The sequence below is a fragment of the Lagopus leucura genome, unplaced genomic scaffold, assembly GCF_019238085.1.
Source record: "Lagopus leucura isolate 7727_CA_CO unplaced genomic scaffold, USGS_WTPT01 Super-Scaffold_806, whole genome shotgun sequence".
NCBI lineage: Eukaryota > Metazoa > Chordata > Aves > Galliformes > Phasianidae > Lagopus > Lagopus leucura.
In genome coordinates this window covers 5,280,680-5,300,468 of record NW_024962260.1, presented here as the reverse complement: position 1 = coordinate 5,300,468, position 19,789 = coordinate 5,280,680, and the positions used below count along the sequence as shown (strand labels likewise).

At 51.0% G+C, this 19,789-nt stretch overlaps 1 protein-coding gene across 2 annotated transcripts; it reads left to right on the top strand.

Moving 5' to 3' along the window:
* The first annotated feature begins 1,425 nt into the window (after window positions 1–1,425).
* Window positions 1,426–17,617, top strand: SCARB1 (scavenger receptor class B member 1). 2 transcript variants are annotated; one of them, XM_042865872.1, is made up of 12 exons: window positions 1,426–1,552; window positions 4,432–4,589; window positions 6,056–6,197; window positions 6,617–6,820; window positions 7,127–7,222; window positions 7,527–7,639; window positions 9,143–9,309; window positions 9,821–9,939; window positions 11,471–11,544; window positions 12,217–12,268; window positions 12,707–12,850; window positions 17,200–17,617. In XM_042865872.1, the coding sequence occupies exons 1-12, from the start codon at window positions 1,433–1,435 to the stop codon at window positions 17,317–17,319; spliced, it is 1,509 nt and encodes a 502-aa protein (XP_042721806.1). In that variant the 5' UTR covers window positions 1,426–1,432; the 3' UTR covers window positions 17,320–17,617. The 2 variants fall into 2 exon arrangements, with proteins under 2 accessions (XP_042721806.1, XP_042721805.1); XM_042865871.1 differs by having other exon boundaries at window positions 17,197–17,617.
* The last annotated feature ends 2,172 nt before the right edge of the window (window positions 17,618–19,789 follow it).

The following is a 19,789-nucleotide window of genomic DNA, read 5'->3' as shown; positions in this document are numbered from 1 at the left end:
ATTGAGAATGTCAAGGCCAAGATCCAGGACAAGGAGGGCATTCCCCCCGATCAGCAGAGGCTGATCTTCGCTGGCAAGCAGCTGGAAGACGGACGCACTCTGTCTGACTACAACATCCAGAAGGAGTCCACCCTGCACCTGGTGCTGCGCCTGAGGGGTGGTAACTGAAGTAGAGATTCCTTGCTTCCAAGAAAAAGTTCCTCTGCGCATGTTCATTCCAATAAAATTCTTGCATCCACAAAGATTGCTGTCTCTTAAATCTTTCAAGCAGCTATTTTAGTTACTTAATTGCAATCTAATAAATTCTGGTTACTTAATTTCCAGATAATAAAGGTGTTATAAAACTGCCTTATGCAAGGCCTGCATGTGCCTGGCCAATGACGCAAGTGGTGCTGTGGTTGTGTAAGTGTTCCCGTAACTCCCTGCGGGCTACTGAGCTCAGTGCTGGTCACAGTGCTCTTCAGCTACTACCATGTAATGTAACAGAATTGCAAATCCTTTTGGAGTTGGAAGGTTCAGTAATACTGCTTTGCCCCGTGAAAGGCTGAATACTGCATCAATGTAGTAAAAACCGTTGTAAAGATACTAAGTTCCTTCAAAAGCCAGTGAGCTTCCCTGCTGGCTTTGGCGATCTGTTTGCTGGGTGATGGACAATTGTGAGATGTCAGTAGTGAGTCTGCAGCCTTTGTTGCAGGCGCTTGATTCTGACAGTGGGCTGTGCAGCTTTAGTCTATAAAGCAAACTTTGCAACTTCAGTAGTGGCTTATAGAACACCTCTGGGAATGCTTTCATCCCAGCTGTGTGCTGTGTAGGAACGGCGCTGTGTTGGTGAGCTGAAGTGCTACAGAGTAGTTCTGGGTGCTAACAACAATGGCAAGGGATGTCTGCTCACCTCCTTGCAGTTGGGTGTCTGAGGTCAAACGCTCACATAGGGAAAGTGGAGAACAGGCTGAAGAGTTCAGTAATGAACGCGCAGCTGTATCCCGGCAGTACTGCGCTGCCTGGCTGCGTAAGGGTGTGCTTGGAGTTGGAGTGAGGGTTTCAGCTGCGGGGCTCCAAGTGTCAGCTCCATCCAGAGCAGAAGGGTGGGATCCCCGGGAAGAAAACAAAGCACTTCCTAGGTGATGCTGCTTGTGGATTATACGTGAGTGAGAACGGTGCGAAGGGAGGTGTTGGCGCGTCGTGGTTTGCGGGGAACAAGCCGGGATAATGAAGAAGGGCTCGTTTGGAGGCAGCCTTTGAACACCCCTGCACAGCGCCGGCAGCCGTGAGCGGACCCGCGGTAACGCCGGAACGGCCCGGCCGCACGCAGCGGCAGCTTCCGCCCCGCTCGGCTCGGCCCACGGGGGCGGTGCCGCCCCGCCCCGCCCCGCCGTAGCGCCCCGCCGGGCCCGGGGCATAAAGCGGCGGCGGGCGGCCCGCTGCCCGAGCCATGGGCGCTACTCGGTGGAGGGCGGTGGTGAGCCTGGGGGCGGTCGGGGCCGTCTGCCTGCTGCTGGGCGGCTGCCTGCTGCTGGCGGGGCCCGCTATCATCAAGATGCAGGTCTTCAAGGTTAGCGGGCCGGGGGCTGCGGACGGCGGCGGTGCTGCGCGGGGCTGGGCGTGCTGCTGTGGGTGCTTTGCTCGTCCGAGCTCTCCGGGGGCGATGAGAGCCGCGCACCGAAACGGCTGCTTCGGTGCTGCTCTTCCAGTTTGCGGCATCCTTAAAATCTCAGCGCGAATAAATCTAGGCTCGGCTGTTCTGTGCTCTGTTGCAGGAGGGCTGGGGCTGCCTGGGACCGCGATCCTCCTTAGCGGGGGCTGTGCTCTGCTGACGCTGACGGGTGATTGCTGCTGGGAGAAGCGCTGGATGCTCTTTGCTAACTGCATGGGAAAGCTTGTGCTGGTGGATTGCTCTCTATTGTCCAGAACAGCATGGGTGATGCGCTGCAGTGCTCGGATGGAGTCCTTGCCTTGTGCGTGGTGTGGTGTCTGAGAGTGAAGCACAAGAGTTGCCTCTCTTTGGGGTTCCTGGCTGCTGGAGGGGGCCCTGCTGCTGGTTATGGCACGGGGGTGCGGGCTGAGCCCTTGTGAGTCTGCCCAGTGAGTGCTGCACAGAGCCCCGGGACCAGTGCTCGAAGACAGAAAGGGAGAAAATACAATGGAAAGGGCTCAAGGACTGAGATGAGAACAGGGAGGTTGCTCACCAATTACTGTTGCGAGCAAAAGAGTTCTAACTTGGGGCAGCTGCTGGGCTTTCCTCACAGAGTCCCCTCTGCAGCCCCCTACTAGCAAACCCTTACTGCATCAGCCCAATACGTGGCTTCATCCCCAGTTTCACCCAAACCTTTCCCACTGCCCACAACGGAGGGTCCCTCTCCCTTGGAGTTCCTTCAAGCTCACATCTACCCACATCAACAGCTAGAAACACTCCCCTGGCACAGGAGATAATTAGTGAGTGGCTGTAGCTGTGTGTGTCCCTGCATCTTTGTCAGGAACAAGCTTCTGCTGGAATGGATGCTCTGGTAGTGCCACTGGCTGTGCAGAGCCAGGCAGACTTTTGCCGTAAGCCAGAGTTGGTCTTTGTCCAGTCTGTTGGCTGTGCAGAGCTGGTGCTGGCACCTGTAAACATATGGCATGATCAGTGCAACCAGACTTCCCCTCTTTTGGGGAACTACCCGATTCAGCTACTTTCTAGTGAATCTCAGTGAGGAGAAGCCTGACCCTTCTTTTTCCTCAGGGCTCACTTCATCTCAAGTATGCAGTCTCCTCATCTTCCATGTGATTTGAAGGATCCCAAATTCTTACATAGCTTAAAGTCGAATGGAAAACAAACAATGGACTGATATGCAGGGTGGTGAGAAGCGTGCAGGGCCTTGCTGAGATTCCTGGGGCAGTGTTTGGAGTGGTGGGTGTGAGGAGTTGCTGGTGGCAAGGCTTGGGCAGGGCTGGAGGCTGGTTGGCCTTTGGCAGGCACTTATCACATAACTCCACGTAGGAACTGTTGTCCTCAGTGCTTACGCTGCTGTCTTTGTCTGGAGGAGCCACATGGTAACCCGTTGCTTTCAGTTCTTCAGGAACTTAGCATGGTCAGGATATCTCAGACCACCCAGTGACCCTTTGTAACCCATCTGCGTGAAAAATAATTCTATTTTTATTTCAGACATGAGCCACATCTATGTTGATCTTCATGTAGCTTGACTCCAAGGCTGCTCTGATCAGCGTATCTTATTTAGTGGTAGTTGTTACAGTTGGACTTAATGAGCTTAGTGCTCTTTTCCAACCTCAGCAACCCTGTGGTTCTGTGCAGGGCCTGGAGCTGCTGGGCTCCCATGAGAGGAGGCTGAGAAGGGCAGCAGGCGGTCGGGATGCAACCTGTGTGTGTTACATAAATGCATGCATATGCAACGGGAAGCCCAGGGAATGCAAAGCAGAACAAAAAAGTAAAGAAAAGCAGATGTCCGTGTTCAAACTCTGCTGGGTGCACAGGGAAAGGGTTATAAGACAATCTAGATGAAGTCTGGGTTGCTCTTGTCCCATGGTTGCTTCTCTGCCAGTGATGCTGCTGGCAGCTTTCTCCTTGTTCCTGCTATGGGGTCAAAGCAAGCAGCTGTGGGGCTGAGCTGGAGCTGGATAGTGCCTGCGTGCCTTTGATTAGTGGATCAAACGCAGTTCTGAGCCGAGTTACTTAACTGCAGCAAGAGTTTGTACTTGCAGAGGAAGCAAAGGTAATAGTGGAGTGCCCCAAAATAGGTGATTAAGATGAAATGAGTTTTTGGTTTGCTGGTCCGTAAGGCAGCTCCCAGGAGACTGGGAAGGACCGGAGGCAGGAAGCCAGCTGCCAGCAGAGTGCCTGCGGAGGAGGTGAGGGCTTGGGTAATGCCTGTGCTTCAGTTGTGCACTGCAAACGGCATTAAGATGAACATGGATCTCTGCAGGATTACATCTGAGAGGAAGCAAAAGCAACTTGGATGCAGTTTGGTTGACATCACCATTCTCCTCATCTATTTTGGGATAACCCAAGAGCTGCGTGGTTTGTAGTTGTAGCTATGGAGCTGTCATACCTGGCAAGCATGTGGAAGATTTTAGGATGGGCTTGTTTGTGCCAGGCAAGTCAAACCACCAGAGCTGTGAAAAATTCAGTGCTGGCTTGTCTAGCACGGTGAAAGCCTCCAGCACTTCAAAGCAGCTTTGAAACCTTGTGGGTAGGAGTCTGGCAAGCGGAGCCTCAATAAATAAGCCTGCAGACATCCTGTGGCACATACTTGATGCTTCTGCACGCATAAGTCTGGAGTTTAGAACTGGCTCTGTTTCAGTTTGCATAACGTGCTGTGTCCTCTAGAGATCCACTGCTGAAACTTCTGCCTTCAGCTAGGCCTGGTGTGGGAAACAGGAGTGGGTGTACTCAGCCTCCAAGGCCAAGCAGCCCATCTTCTTTCTCTTTCTTTGCAGAATGTGAGGATTGATCCCAGCAGCATCGCCTTCAACATGTGGAGGGACATCCCTGTTCCTTTTTATCTGACGGTGAACCTCTTTGAAGTGCAGAACCCTCAAGAGGTCCTCCAGGGAGCAAAGCCGAAGGTGACCCAGCGTGGACCGTATGTTTACAGGTCAGGTACTGCTTGTGGTCCAGCTGTGTGTGAGCTGCTGTGCTGCCTGCCAGACTCTTGGCTGGCTCCTCCAGGAGGACAGAATGGCAATAGTGCAGCCAGCCTGAGTCTGATGGCACAGGATTTTAAAGCAATCCAAATGTGAAGTAATTGCTCTGATCTTGCTCAAATAATCAGTAGGACCGCTGGCTGGCAGGGCTGTGAGGCTGCTTGGTGCTTCAGTGTGAGCTGTGGAGCTTGGTCCTCTGCTGGGACCTGCTAGCTGTTAGTATGGTGATGGGTGAGCCCCATCCTCAGCTTGGGCTTCAGTTTAATCTTCACTGTGCATTTAGGAATCTAGCTCCAGAGCTGAAATCTCCTTGATATGAAGCTTCAGACTTCCTGCATTGATGTAAGACCCATCATCTACGACAGGATGCAGAATTTGCCTAACTTGAGAACCAGTGCAGAGCACCGTATCTTGGCTAGGTTCAACAACAACAGGGCTTGATCTATTTGCCATGGCTAAGAATGGTGGCTGGAGTCCCTCTCTAGACCTGCTGTATGAGGTGATGAGAGAGAATGAACTGAGCACATAATCCTACCTGTAAGTAACAATGTTTGACATGTCAGTGCCTATACATGTAGGCTAGGTCAGGTCAGCAGCCTAAGCAAGCTCATGTGGGAAGATTACAGGTCTAATCCCAAAGCTGTTTGAGTAGTGTTGGGGGAAACCTGGCACTATGTATATGCCCTCATTTCCCCTGGTCTGCTGGTCACACCACAGAACCGTGTAGGTTCTGTACGTTGTGATTGGATCAGTCACTTGGCTTGGGGAAAAGGCTGCACTTACTCTAAGTAAGAATGAACAAAGGGGTAAAGCTTATTAATGTTCTTATGTTCCTGTTGAGCAAGATTAGTGCCTTTCCCTATCATGGACCATAAAATAGGCTCCACAATAAAGGACTTTGTTTCTGCTTGTGCATTGAGCTGCAGCTCCCCATGGAGCTGTGACTGGCTTGGGATGCTGGGGACAACCTTGGGCTGCTGCAGCTGGGCTCCCTAACAGCATGCAGCAAGTAGGAGCTGGGTGGTGCACAGGAGAGTGACCCAAAGAGAAGAAGCAGAGCCAGAATGCTCTGTGGGGGTTGAGCTTCGTGTGCGGCTGCCCAGGAGCCAGTAGGGAGCTCTGGGACAAATTCACACGGATTTGACTGTGGAGCTTGTGCCATCTTATTTGGCTCTCCTCTGTTTCAGAGGTTGTTTCAGTGCGTGGGATGGTGTAGATTGACTTATCTGTGCATCTCTGTCATAGAGATAGGCTTCTCAGTAGCTGTTCTACTGCCTCTCCTGCAGCTTGGTGCTCCTGACTGGGGTTTGCTATCCTTCTCCTCTTCAGCAACAAGCCAAGGCCTGCCCTTGCTTCACACACAGTGCAATTGGCACCATGTGGGGCCAGGTTCCCAAGGTCTCTTTTCTCTTTGCAGAGAGTTCAAGTATAAAACAAACATCACTTTCCATGACAACGACACAGTCTCCTACCTGGAGTACCGGCAGCTCTTCTTCCGGCCAGATTTGTCCAACGGCACCGAAGATGAGTACATAGTGATGCCCAACATCTTGATGTTGGTAAGGGCTTGCTTCCCAGAGATGTGCTGGCTGGCGGGCAGGGTGGTGATGCTCTGTGTTAACCTGAAGCTTCTTTTCTTGTCAGACTTGAATTCAATCAAGCCGCAAGATTAAGCTTACAGAGTACAGTTCTTTGTCTATCGGTTGTCACGTTGGGCTGCTACCTTTCCAAAATCAGAGTGATTAGAGGGGCTGGGCTCACGTCTTCAACCTCATCTGACCTTTATCTGGGGAAATGAAACCTGTGAGCTCTCTGTGGCTGCTGCCACAAACTGCTTTTTTTCCCAGCTGTGGGCTGAATGGTGCCCCGCAGGCTGTCAGAAGGGCTTCCATAGAGCGCTGTGCTGTGTGCTGAAGATGCATTGCATCCTCTCTGCCAAAGGCAGGGCTCTGATCTCAAGGATTGCTTTCCTTCACAGGGAGCAGCTGTCATGATGGAAAACCTACCCAGTTTTGTGAAGTTCTTGCTGAGCGGGGCCCTGGCTGGCCTGAAGCAGGAGGCCTTCATTAACCGGACAGTGGGGGAGATCTTGTGGGGCTATGAAGACCCTCTTTTAGACACAATAAATGCCCTTGTCCCTGGCCTGATCCCATTCAAGGGAAAATTTGGCATATTTGTGGAGGTGAGTGAACTCCTGCTGGGGACCCTGAAGTCCCGGACATATTGCTCTTGTTACTGAATATGCAGGCTGTCTCCTTCACAAACTGCTTGGAGCAGCCATGTGTACTTGATGGCGGTTGTGTAAGGCGCCTTACATTTCTGCTTGAGGGGAAAATTGTGTTGGAAGCTGTCTCTGGCAACCAACGTGAAACTTCAGAAGCTTACAATATGTGAAGTGCTCCTAATGCTGATGAAGTATGCAAAGGTGTTAACACCCTGCAGGCTTTCTGCATGTGATGGATTACAGGTTAATTTCTTCTCTCTGCAGTTTAACAACACCAATTCTGGATTGTTCACAGTGAATACGGGCATGAAGAACATCAGTCAAGTTCATATGGTGGATTCATGGAATGGCTTGAAAAAGGTAAGCATCCGGCAGCAAAACTCAGGTACAGGGGCAGTGCCTGATGTAGAGCAAGGCTAACTGAAAGCTTTTGGTGCTGTTGTATCAGTGGGTCACAAGTTTGGAAGCGAGTTCCTATGGAACTTGAATGTCAAAGCAAAGGCAGAATGACCAGAAGGCAGCCCAGTGCAAGAAGCATTCAGTTGGGCCCATCCTGAAAGCTCTCCAGCATTGCTGTCCCCAGCTACTCTGGATGGCATGGTAGGGATGGAAGCTGACATCGAGCTGATAGAGCTGAGCTCCTCTCTCTGCACCCATCCAACAGGTGAACTACTGGCGGAGCAATCAGTGCAACATGATCAACGGGACTGCAGGGGAGATGTGGCCACCATACATGTCCCCAACGTCACTGGAGTTCTACAGCCCCGATGCCTGCAGGTGAGGCTGCAGCAGGCGCAGAGCTGCAGTCCCTGTGCTGATGGTGGGAGATGCTCTGGTGCTTGCGGAGCGCTGTGTGGTGATGCAGAGGACTTGGGCAGAGTTCCTGTAGTTGAATGTTCTGCTGCAGTTCAGTGTTGTAGTGTTAGAGCATTGCAAAGAGTGTAGAGCTGTCTCCCTACTTGTGATGTTCATAAATACCTTCTGGATTGCTGGGGAAGCCTAACTTAACTGAATTGAAAACCAGTCTAGACAAAATTTGGGAAGAAGAAGGCTGGAAATGAAGGTTGTCAGAAGGAAATGCTGTTTGGCCACAGAACTATTGCAGAAGTAATGCTGGGGGCTGTGCCACTGCTCCTACACTGCTTCATTTTTGCTCATGCATAGCTGTGCCTGTGTGATGCCCTGGTCTCAGCTGAGTGTGCAGAGGTTAAAGTACCTCTGGAGCCTGCCCTGCTACTGTGGAAACACCCTGAGACTGGCAGGAGGGGAAGTGAGGTGGCCAGATACAAAGCTCTGTCCCCAGCCAGGGAAAGATAATGGTGATTTCGGCTATGCAGTTGCTGCAAAACAAGCAAAGTGCTCCTGCTGAATAGAGATCAGTGACCTCAGCCAACAAGCAAAGTCAGCTGAGCCCAGTATTAGTGCAGGAATTCCTCTACACAGGAGTCATCAACGAATACCAAAATGACTCAGAGCCAAGGACTTGCAGGGATGTTTACTGGTAGTCAAAGTTTATTTAAACATACCTGTTTTTGTAGAACTGTGGAGGTCTTGTAGAGAATGTAATGTGTTTTTGGCAAGGTGTAAAATGGAGCAGGAGGCTTGGTTTCCTGTGATTCTTGCTGAAGGGTGAGCACAGCACAGAAGCGTGCACATCAGTGCTGTGCAGAAGGCAGCTGTAGTGATGGGCATCCTTCTTGGCTGGCTGGGCTGGCTGCATCCCCACGGGTCTTGCTTGAGTGCGAAGGAGCAAACTGCCTTCCTGGAAACATGCATCTACTGATGCATGCAGTATAAAGTCGCTGTTCTTTTACCTGGATTAAAATCTTGCTGTACAGTGTAGTTCAAAAGATGAAATCTTCCACTCTCCTGATGGCTGTGTGCTAGAAAACAGATTTAGCCAGTGTCCATCTGCTGTGACAGAGCTCTTCTATCTCGGGGCCAGTGCCAGCACAAAGACAGCATTATCTCTGGGAGAGCAGCCATGGGGATTACTCCATGCCCTTAAACAAATCCATTCTGGATTCTGCAAACAGATTTATAAGCTTGTGTGGTTCCCTCCACAACTAGTCCTGACCAGCCTTGTATTTGTGCTTAAAACATGGAAAGCAAATGGCTTAGATACTCATTCCCAATCCAAAGCTCTGCTCGGAGTGTTTATCTTGATCTCAAAGTCTAAGTTACATTGCAACTGCATCTTATCCGGTGAAGATAAGAGCCTGTTTCTGTGCTAAGAACCTGCTGGCTAATCCTGATCCTTCTTCACCAAAACCCTTCCAGATCCATGAAACTGGTGTACGAGCAGTCGGGACAGTTCAAGGGTGTGCCCACCTATCGCTTCGTGGCACCGAAAACGCTCTTTGCCAATGGCACAGATTATCCCCCCAACGAAGGCTTCTGTCCCTGCAGGCAGTCTGGCATCCAGAACGTCAGCTCCTGCAGGCTAAGTGAGTCCTGCAATTCCCCTTTCCATACTGATCTCTGGGGCAGGTGGGATGGGATTACCTGTCCGAAAACTTGCTTTGCTGCCTGGCAGAGGGCTGGAAGGTATCTCTGGGGTATGTGTGCATTCATCTGAGCAAGGGGAGAGTGAGAAAGCCGCTGAAAGAGCCCTCTGCTTGTTCATGGAATGGCTGAGGGTAGGATGGAGCATCACCTCCCCCAGGCTGAAAGCTGGCTGTGTAACTGCCAAGCTAAACTTTGACTTTGAACAGTGAGATCACTCAGGAGTGAGAATTCAGTCTTCAGTGTTCTGTCCCACATCTGTGGCTGATGAGTGTTTGGTGGTGTGTGGGATGAAGGTGGCTTAGAGGTGGGATCCGAATCTTTCTGGTGTGACAAGCTGCTGGGGGAAAAGAATAGAAAAGCATGAAAAAGCAGAAGAAAATTCTGCAATGGCTTAGAAATATCAACGTGCTCTCAGATGGACGAGCTTAAGTTGTCTCTGTTCTCACCCAGATGCACCAATGTTCATCTCCCACCCTCACTTCTACAATGCTGACCCAAGCCTGGTGGATGCTGTGGAAGGCCTGCATCCCAGCAAGGAGGAGCACGCGCTCTTCCTTGACGTGCACCCGGTGAGGGGCTGGGGGGTGGCTGCCCCAGGGCAAGGCCTAAGCTGTTCAGTGGAGCTGGGGGGAATGGCTGCCCTTAGGCTGGGCCTAGGCTGTGCAGTGGGGCTGGTAAGCACCCTGTGGTGGGGACTGGTGGGATCCTGCTCCGCTGGGTCTGGACCTGGGCTGGGCAACACCTGGTGAGGGGCTGGGAGGGCTGGCCTAGGCTGTGTGGTGGAGATGGGAGCATGCTACCCTGCCTGTCAGCCCCATGCTGCTCTCCTGGTGCTGACTGGAGCAGGTTCCAGAGTGCAAAGTGGTAAGGACGTGTGCAGATAAAAAACACCAAAGTCATAAACTAATTGAATAACTAGCTTAGCTTCTAGGGAATTGCAGGACTAATTGGAATCATAATTGTTTTGATAAGCGCAGTCCTTTTCTTTCCACTGACTCAGGAAGGCCCGTGACACCAGGAGGTGTATCTGGCAGCAGCCCAGGTCTGTAAACATGTATGACCATGAGAGATGACTGGCAAAGTCTGAACACCACTTTGTAGGGCACCTGTTGCTGCTGTTTTTGGGCTGGCTTTTTCCTCCATCCTGACTAGCCCATCTGACTGGCTGCTTCTGCTCTGTCAGCCTTGGTGCTGCACCTTGTGCATACTGAACAGAAGGATGAAGCTGCTCACCAGTGCCATCTCAAGTCATCTTTGTCTCCCCAGTTGAAGGGGAGAAGACATGGGGCTCTTCCCCTTGTGGCCCACTCTGCGTGTGGCCATGAGTGGAATATTTCCAAGTGTTCAGTGGTGCTAACTTGAGCAAGAAACCAATCCCCTCTTGAAGTAAGTCAAGATAAACTTCTTACCCAGGCATTGGGTTCTCTCCTTTTCTTATCACATTTACGGAAATCTAATTAAGTTTATTACAGTATCAAAGCTCTTCTGATAACAGTACAATTCACTGTTATCTAGCCCAGCCTGCTGAGTACAAATATGGGCAATCCAGGCAAAATACCCTCCCCTTAGTATGTCAGAGAACTGCAGTGTCATGAGGAGCCAATGCCAAAGGACCATCTTAGAAGTGTGATGTTGTGTGCTGATGTATTCTCAAAACAAGTGCAGATAGGTTCAACAACAGAAGAGGCTCATCAGGCTCAGGAATAGAAGCTTCTGTTAAAACACCCTGCCCAAGGAATCAATTGCAGGTTGTGAGTTCTACGTGGTAACTTTAAACTTGATTGGGTTTGGTCCCACGAGCCCTGTGTCCTGTAAAGCACCTCCCCATGTTCATGCAGTCTGCCTGTTAAACACGTGCACTACGCATGTGAGCAGTCATCCTCAGAGCCTGGGGAGCAGCGTGGGGCTGACCAGCACTGGTACACTGGAAACCTTGCTGCTGGCCATGTGTGGTGGATCTCTGAGTGATCCAATTCACTGCTTCATTGGGAAGGTGGCACCTGGAGCAGCTGGGGAGGAAAGCAGAGAGCCAGTTTTCTGCAGAGCTCTCACAATATGTGTGAGTTGTACTGATGAACTGGTTGGTCTCTTCCTATGCAGATGACAGGCATCCCCATGAATTGCTCCATCAAGCTCCAGCTGAACCAGTACATGAAGCAGGTGTCTGGTATCCTGTAAGTGATTCACTGTTAAAAGTGGCTATCTCTTCATCCAGCAGGGAGTGCTGCTGGCTCTGGGGTCCCTGCAGAACTCACCCTGACAGAGGAGAGAGCTTTGATGTTAGCAGTGTCACCACTGCAGCAGCCAGCTGGCTGATGTGTAGGTTCAGCTGTTCTGGCAACCTCCAGATGCTGTCCCCTGGCAGTGCTGTGTGCCTTCCTGTTGGCTCAGCTCTTGCAGTGCTTCATGCACCTGACAGAACAGTTGAAATACAAATGCTGGCCCTGTTGTGCATGCTGGCGGACAATCTCTGTGCTCTGAACTTGGCAGTACTGCTCTACAGTGCCATGCAGATGACTGGGACGTCTCAGATCTGCATAAGCTCAACATTCCAGTTCACTGAATCAGTGTACCCAGAGCCCAGGTTTGGGATGGCACTTCTTGCTGTCATTGGACAACTAAATTCAAATGGAAGTGTTGGCACTGCTTTTGCACAGAAGGCCCAAGATGAACCTGGTCCCTGGAGGGGAGGGAGCTCCCTGAAGCAGCAGAAGTTGCTACCTTCTTGCATCAGTGTCCTGGCCACTGCTGGTCTGCCAGACTCTTCCCATTAGGAAGAATTGCAACAGTAGCTGTGGTCTGATGAACCAGGAATCTAAATGCTTATTTCTTTTCCACCCCCACAGTCAAACAGGGAAGATTCAGCCAGTGGTGATGCCGCTGCTGTGGTTTGCAGAGGTGAGCTGCCTTCCTTGACCAAATTCTGAAGAGTGTCTCGTGCAGGAAGGGGGAAACCATGGTGCTGGGGAAACTCCACTCTGAATAAGGCTTTAAGCCAGCCAGACTGAGCAGCCAACAGAAGGCTTTGTACTGCTTGGCTGCATGATTAATCCTTCTAAGTCAAACAAACCCTGCACTGTACTTGGCAAACCTCTGGCTCTGTCCTGGATGTGGGGTTAAATAGAACCCAGAACAGCACTGCCAGCATCTGCATGCTAATGTGTGCTAGGGAGTGCAGTCCTACAGCTGTGTGCATGTCCAGCTGTTTGGTAGAAGCTTCTGGCCTGCCTCTGACCTAAATTCCTCAATCCATGGCAGGAGAGGCATTGCACAAATGGTCTGTCACTGCTCTGGATGAAAGAGAGATGCCTCTCACAACTTTGCTTTCTTGGGCAGAGTGGATACATTGATGGCTCAGTCCTATCGCAGTTTTACACCAACCTGGTGCTGATCCCATCCATCCTAGACTACCTGCAGTACATCTTCCTCGGGCTCAGTGTCCCGCTCATCATCTCAGCTGCACTCATGATGATGAGTCAGGTAAGAACGTGCAGATATCAGATGGGCAGTGCTGTTAGTCAAACCAGATTTAATCAGATGGCAAAGACTGAGTTGACAATCTCTAACACTCCTGATGGAGCATTGGCTGATACCGTGATTCTGTTACAACTGTGTCCTAATGACACCAGTAGGTAACCACAGGACTTCCTCAGCTATCAAGAAATTGGGCTGCAAATGTTTTAAAAGCAATTCTGGTCATCTCAGTGTGCAGCAGTGACCAAAGCAGGTTCTCATGGGAGGAAACATTTCTCAGCTCACCCAACTAACACACAACCCTGGCTCATCAATCTCATTTCCATGTAAAGCATCAGGTCTGTGCCGTCCCCCAGAAACTCATTTATTTCTCTGCAAGTGCAACTGTTCCAAATAGCTGTGGGAGTCAGGCCTGCAGGGATCTGTGGGTGAGAAGTCCTGACCTCTGAGGGCTGCAGGGAGCTTTGGGTGGGTGGGAGCAGCACAGGGGCCTGGCTGCCCCATCCGTCTGAGTGTAATGCTGTGGGGACAGAATATAAAACAGCTCAGGCACTTGGTGGTGATCTGTCTCCAGCTGCAAAACACTCATCTGATAAGAGCTAAAGCTTTTAGAGAGCTTAGCATTGAAGTAGAGATCTAGCTCCCTAACCTATATCAAAGCAAGCTTATTGAGCTTGGAGTTACAGCCAGACAGCTTGAGCTGGCTCTAAAGCTGCAGATAAGAAGAGGCTGCTTGTGGGGATGAAAAGGCAGTGAAGAGGATGAGTGGGTTGAGGTGAGAGCATGGGCGAGAGGCTGCTTCTGCTCAACCTTTAGCTACCCTTACTGAAATGCTAATATCAGCCCACTTTAAATAGCTCTAGAGTTCTCCAAGTATCACATAATTGGATTTCTACCAAGCCTACAACTGCTTAATTGACTTAAACACATGATTCCAAATCCCCTTGTTCCTCCCTGCGCTACCTGGCAGTGGGGGAGCAGTGTGAGGGGCTGGGGCTCAGTGCTGACCCTTGTGTTCCCAGAGCAGCTGGGCTCTGAGTGTGCCACCCTCTTTGTTCCAGCAGCTGCAGGTGGCTGCAGGCTTCATCCTGCTCTGCAGCACCACTGTATCTCAGCACGTGCCGGTGTTTCCTGGGCTGCTGTGTCTGACAGCCTGGGCTGCCATTTCCTCACCCTGCTTTGTGCAGGTTTCCCTGCATCAAAGAGCCTTACCCACTGTGCTGGAAGGGGGTAGGAGAAAAGCTGCCTTCTCTATTCACTTGAATTGTCTGAACAGCTGCTTTTGAAACATCCCAAACCTGGGCATGAGACAGCTGCATCTGGGTGCTCAGCCAGAGCCTCACAAAGTGCTAGAACTAAAATAAACCAGAAGAAGCATCTGACTACCTGAAAAATAAATCAGTAGCCCTAATGGCTTTATAAATCTTGGAGGAAGCCATGCAACAGCACATTAAATTCTGTGCCTAATGAACAGATAAGAGCTTGTAAACTGGAAGACAGCAACTTGCAGCCAGGCTGTGTTCCTCAATCAAAGTGCTGCTGATCTAGTGATGATTGCTAATCACCCCCGTTCCTCTCTCTGGAGGCCACAGGTGATGTCTGAGGGGCATTGTCCACATCTTCACGTGTCTGCCAGCGTGAAGCTCTTGCTTAACCTGTGCCTTCCTGGTGTGTCTCACATCTCTCTGGCTTCCAGAGAGAGCAGTGGGCCGTCAAACCAGTCCAGATGAGGTACTGTGAAACACTTAAATCTTAGGCTAGTTTACACAGGAGCCAGTTTAAAATGCATCTGTTGTTCCAAAAATGTGCGTGTCTCCTGTATGGGCACAACATGTGCCCACATGCAGCATTAAAGCTCTCTGCTAATGCGACCCAAAGCTTATGCAAGAAGACATTTAATATGCAAACAGACCATTTTAAAACTGGCTTGGTGCTGATCAAAATCTTAAATAGGGCTTAGTTTAACCTAAATCTTGCTAATCAAAATCTTAAATAGGGCTTAGTTTAACCTAAATCTTGAAATCTTCCTCAATAGCTGAATTATAGTTAAACAGTGATTAAAACTTCTTTAAAATCGCCTCCTGAAATCAGACCCTCGTGGAATTCATGTCAAAGTGCACCATAAACGAGCCTGATTATCTTCTAGGAAAAATGTTCTTTATTTTGGAGTAGCAATAAAAAGAAGTCAGACAGTAATAAGGCCACCCAGGCCCCCCATGCCAGAAAGCTGCCTCCGGTTAAGGTGTTGCGGGAAGCCAGACTATAGGTGGGTACCCAGCCAAGGTAACACACTCTTCTCTCATCCAGAGTTGATTGAACTTTGCTAAAAACCAATCAAATGGAAATGTTTGCTGTCCATGTGTACCAGAAGATGTGTCTTCTTGGCAGTCTTTGACGCAGCCCTGTTATCTCCTGCCTTTACTTGGGACGATTTAGCAGTGTTAGTACTGGCACTTAACCAGGCTGCGAGAACAACACTCTTGTTTCTGCTCCCTGTGTACTTGGTCTAATGGTATCAGCAAGGATTGGGATAAAACATAAGTGTGGTGTGAGGAGCTGCTTTCCTCACCTCTCTCCCCTAGGAGAGTTTGAGAGCTGGAGGTAAGTTCTTCAGAGGGCCCAGCGGTGGGGGTGACAGAGGCAACCCTGCTGGTGCCCTGCAAGGGCTTTCAGTGGGGAATTTGATTTTGCAAACATCTGGGTTTGTATTACAGAAACACAAAATCACAGAATCAATGGAGTTGGAAGGGAGCTGTGGAGGTCATCTCCTGCAACCCCTCTGTTCAAGCAGGGCCACCTAGGCCTGCTTGCTCAGGTCCATGTCCAGGTGCCTCTTGAATCCCCAAGGATGGAGATTCCCCCACTTCTATGTGCAACCTTACCCAGTGCTTGGGCACAGGGTTTTTTTTTTAAAGAAAAAATTAAAAAAAAAAAAAAAAGAAAGCATTTTCTGATGCTCAGATCACAGCTGTGTTTTAGTTTGTGCCCATCACCTCGTCCTGTCTCTGACAACCACTGAGAAGAGCCTCACTCTTTGGGGGTTTTACAGTCTTCATTGAGCTCCTGAAATAAATTAAGATCCCCCTGAGCCTTCTCTTCTCCAGGCTGTACAGCTTCAACTTTCTTGGCCCTTGTAGGAGATGCTACAGTCCTTTAATCATCTCAATAGTCCTGCTTTGGCCTCTCAGTAGATCCACGTCTCTGTGGTGCTGGGGAGCCCAGAACAACTTGGAAACGGTACTTCAGGACTACATCAGTGCTGAGCAGGGGGGGAAGGACCACCTTGAGCTGCTGGCCGTGCTTCATCTAATGCAGCCTGGGGCTGCCCCTTCCCACATGCAGACTTTGCACTTCCCCTTGCTGCAGCTGGTGAGGCTCCTGTTGTCCATTTCTCCAGCCTGTCAAGGTCCCGTGGGATGGCAGTGTGACCCTCTGGTGCATCAGCCACTCTTCCCAGCTTTGTGTCACCTGCTAGGTGCTGAGGTTGCACTCCACCCCCACCATCTAGATCATTAATAAAGATGTTAGGTGTTAAACAGAGCTGGACCCAGGGCAGATGCCTGAGGTACAGTACTCGTATCTGCTTTCTAGTAACTTTGGGCCATTGGCAGTACCCTTTATGAGAATCACATAGGAAATGGCATTGAAAGCCTTACTGAAGCCAAAGTTGGCAAAATCCACAGCTCTGCCCTCACCTACTGAGCTGCTAATAATCACACAAAGTTATCGTGTTGGTCAAAGGTGACTTTTCCTTGGTGGATCCATGCTGACTGCCCCTGATGACTTTGTCCTTAACTGCCTGGAAATAGTTCCCAGTGCTTCCCAGGGATTGAGGGGAGGCTGCCTGGCTTGTAGTTCCCTTCTCTTAAAGACAGGTGCTTCTTTTTTGCATGTTTGCTTGGCCAGAAGCAGCTCATTCATCCATGCAGGCCTCCTGGTCTTTGTCTGTGCCCATGATAAGACCCTGTGTGTTTCATAGAACTGTTTGAGTTGGAAGGGACCCTTAAAGGTCATCTATTCCAACTCCCCTGCAATGAATAGGGACACTATAGCTAGAAACAGGGACTTGTACAGCTAGTAGGTGTCTGGGGCTGTGCAGCTTGCTTACAGAATCCTCTGCCTGATGACACAGCTCTACAGGCTGGCTGTTCCTGGGTTGTTACAAGGACTGGTGGGCAGGACCAGAGATAATGTTCTGTTGGGGCAGGAGATGTAGAAGCATTCAATTTGAGATCTGTCAGGGAAGGATTGCGCCATGCAGAAATCCAAGGTGCTGGGGCACAATTCTTGTGCATGATGCATGCTGTACGGTCTGTGCTGTGGGGTTGTAACCTCTGCCCTCTTCTCTCCAGAAGTCTGCCAAGGAGAAGCACCCACACGACCCCACCACGCAGAGCCCCCTGCCCCAGCCCTCTGAGACCACACCGCTCCTCCAGGACACCTGCACACAGAGCCACGACACCGCCGAGGCCTGAGCTTGGGATGGGAACTGCTTCAGATCACCACCATTCTCCAGAAGGGGACGAGTCCTGGGCTGCCCCACGGAGGCACAGGGAGTGCACGGCCGGAAAGGCCTTGTCCAGGAACCCAAAACACAGTGTGTGAGGGGCCTTGGCCAGACTGTGCTCATCACAGCCCTCTCCCCCCGTGGGCAGGCAGGGCTGAAAGCAGCTGCTGGCTCATCTGTTGTTTTGCAATGTAAAACTGCCTACTGCCAGGAATAAAAGGCACTTTAATAGGAGCCCTTAGAATAAATAAGGTTTGTATAAGTAGCACTGGTGGGATTTAGTGATCTTTTTTAAAGCCACTGTTCATCTCGCATGACCAGGGCTTGCTATCCCGAAGCCACTTAAGGGTTTTATTGCCACTTGATGTGACCAGACTATGCCACAAATCAATTCTGAGTGCTGTCACGGCAGTGATGTTTCTCCTAGAGGCTCTTCAGGGCACCTGGAGCCTGCCCAGGGTTACTCCTGCCTTTTCATGTCTTATTCTGTGGAGTGACATTGAGCTCCAGTGATTCCCTTCCAGAGCCTTTTCACTCCAACCTGCCAGATCCCTCCTTGCTTTTGGTGACTGACACACAGGCCATGCCAAAAATCTCTTTGGTGTATCCAACTTTCCACATAAATCCTGCTGGAGCAGGTGTCTGCCCCTGCTCTGCCCCCCCTACCCCCCACCAGCACTCAGTTAGAGAGTGCTGATGAAGATACTTGTGCCTTCAGATGGAGGAAGCTGTGTGGAATAATGGCAGTCACGTTGGCTTTGGTAGGATTTGGAGAAGTTACTCCATATTTCTGAAATGGGGCCTTGTGGTACATAGGGCTGGGTGTTAACTGTGGTGTGAGGGCTGGGGCCACTCTGCGGTGGGAAGGAATCTGCTACATCAGCCTTCACTGCTCCCAGCCAGGAGTCAGGGATGCCAAAGGGACCCACGCTGGTGCCTATGCAAACATGGTGGGGCAGGCCCTGCTCTCCCCTGTGTAGCAGAGCACTTGCACATCACAAGGTATGGATGCTGTTGGGAATGGAAACCACTGCAGCTGACCTTTCAGCTAGGTGAGCAATGCTCTTCCTCTCTCACCTCCATCCCACTTACTAGGTGGGAAGAGAACAGGAGTTGAAACAAACACTGTGTGCTGTATGCTGGTGCATTCCTAACCAGCCATGTCGGCCACATCCTGCAGCAGAGCTTGGGCTGATGTGCCACAGAACAGCTGTGATGTAGCCCAGGTGATGGAATGGGATGGTCACAGCAACCCAGAACCTGGCCCACCAGCAGAACTTGCCTGGAGTATTTCTGTGGCACAAATGCTAATTGCTATTGCACAGGTGTAGCAGAAATGCTGAGCCGTGGCCTGAAGCAGTGGTGGAGCACCTGGTGGGAGGGCAGGGCCAACGCAGGGGAGCTCAGGTGCAGGCAATGGACGTGATTGGAAGGAGTGAAGCCAGGATCCAGCCCTTCCCAGACCTCATTTAAGGCTTGGCAGTGGAGGTGAGGGGGTCTTGTTGGTGATCTCTGCTGGAAGCCTCCCAAAGGTAAGTAGATTTTCTTCCTTTGTTTTTATGTCTGTGGTTGCTGTGTTTGGGCTTGTTCTCATTTATTGCAGCCTAGGATTGTGCCACTCTGCCACTGTTACTCTACTTTCCATCGTGTTGCAGCCGGTAAGGCAAATCAGCTGCTGGGAAAAACGCGTTGTGAGAGTTCCTTTTTTTAAATGCGGCTTTGCACCTTGCGCTGCTGCGTCGTGCGGGCCGGGGCTGCTGTTCTGCGGTGCGGCCGTCAGGGGGCGCTGTGGTGCCGTGGAGGCGCCGGGACGGAGGCAGCCTTGGAGTCAGCAGGGCTGGGAAGGGCCTCGAGGTCCCCCCGCGCACCGGCGTGTCCATCAGATGCCCTTGGCTGCAGCGAACCTGTCCAGGTGGGAAGTAGCTAGGGGGAGGACGGTTTGCTCACAGGAGGTTTAGGAGAGAGCCTGAGAAACTTCTTGTCTGGGCACTGCAGGTTTGACTGTGCTTCCATGCTGGTGGATTTTAATTCTGCTCTGAGCAGGGCTCTCTGCTGCATTGTACTGGTGCAAAACTTGAGTCAGGTGCATGCAGCTGAAACCAGCATCCCTCCTGCCAGCAAGCTGGGCGTCCACAGTTCTAGGCTGTGCGTGGCGTTGACCCTGCACTGAGCCCTTTCTCAGGCTGACACCAAGCAGAAAGCTGCTTGCAGCTCCACATCACAGCGTTGGTAATTGTGGTGCCCGGCAGTGCTGTTCCTCAGCTGCCCTCTATGCTATGCCAGCACCCCTCTGCAGCCTCCTGCTGTCCCTCCTGCAGCACCAGTGTGAGTTGTGCTGTTCCCTGTGCTTGCATGTGTGCTGAGTTGCCTAAAGCAAGCGCAGGCTGCAGGGCTTTGGCAAAGAAGTCTACTCCCAAGCGTGTGTTGGATGGCAGTGT

Bases quoted from the DNA above. Each gene is read 5' to 3' on its own strand.
- SCARB1 (XM_042865871.1), top strand. From the start codon at position 1,433: ATGGGCGCTACTCGGTGGAGGGCGGTGGTGAGCCTGGGGGCGGTCGGG. The intron at 1,553-4,431 runs GTTAGCGGGCCG...CTTTCTTTGCAG, and splicing joins TCAAGATGCAGGTCTTCAAG to AATGTGAGGATTGATCCCAG. The intron at 9,310-9,820 runs GTGAGTCCTGCA...GTTCTCACCCAG, and splicing joins CGTCAGCTCCTGCAGGCTAA to ATGCACCAATGTTCATCTCC.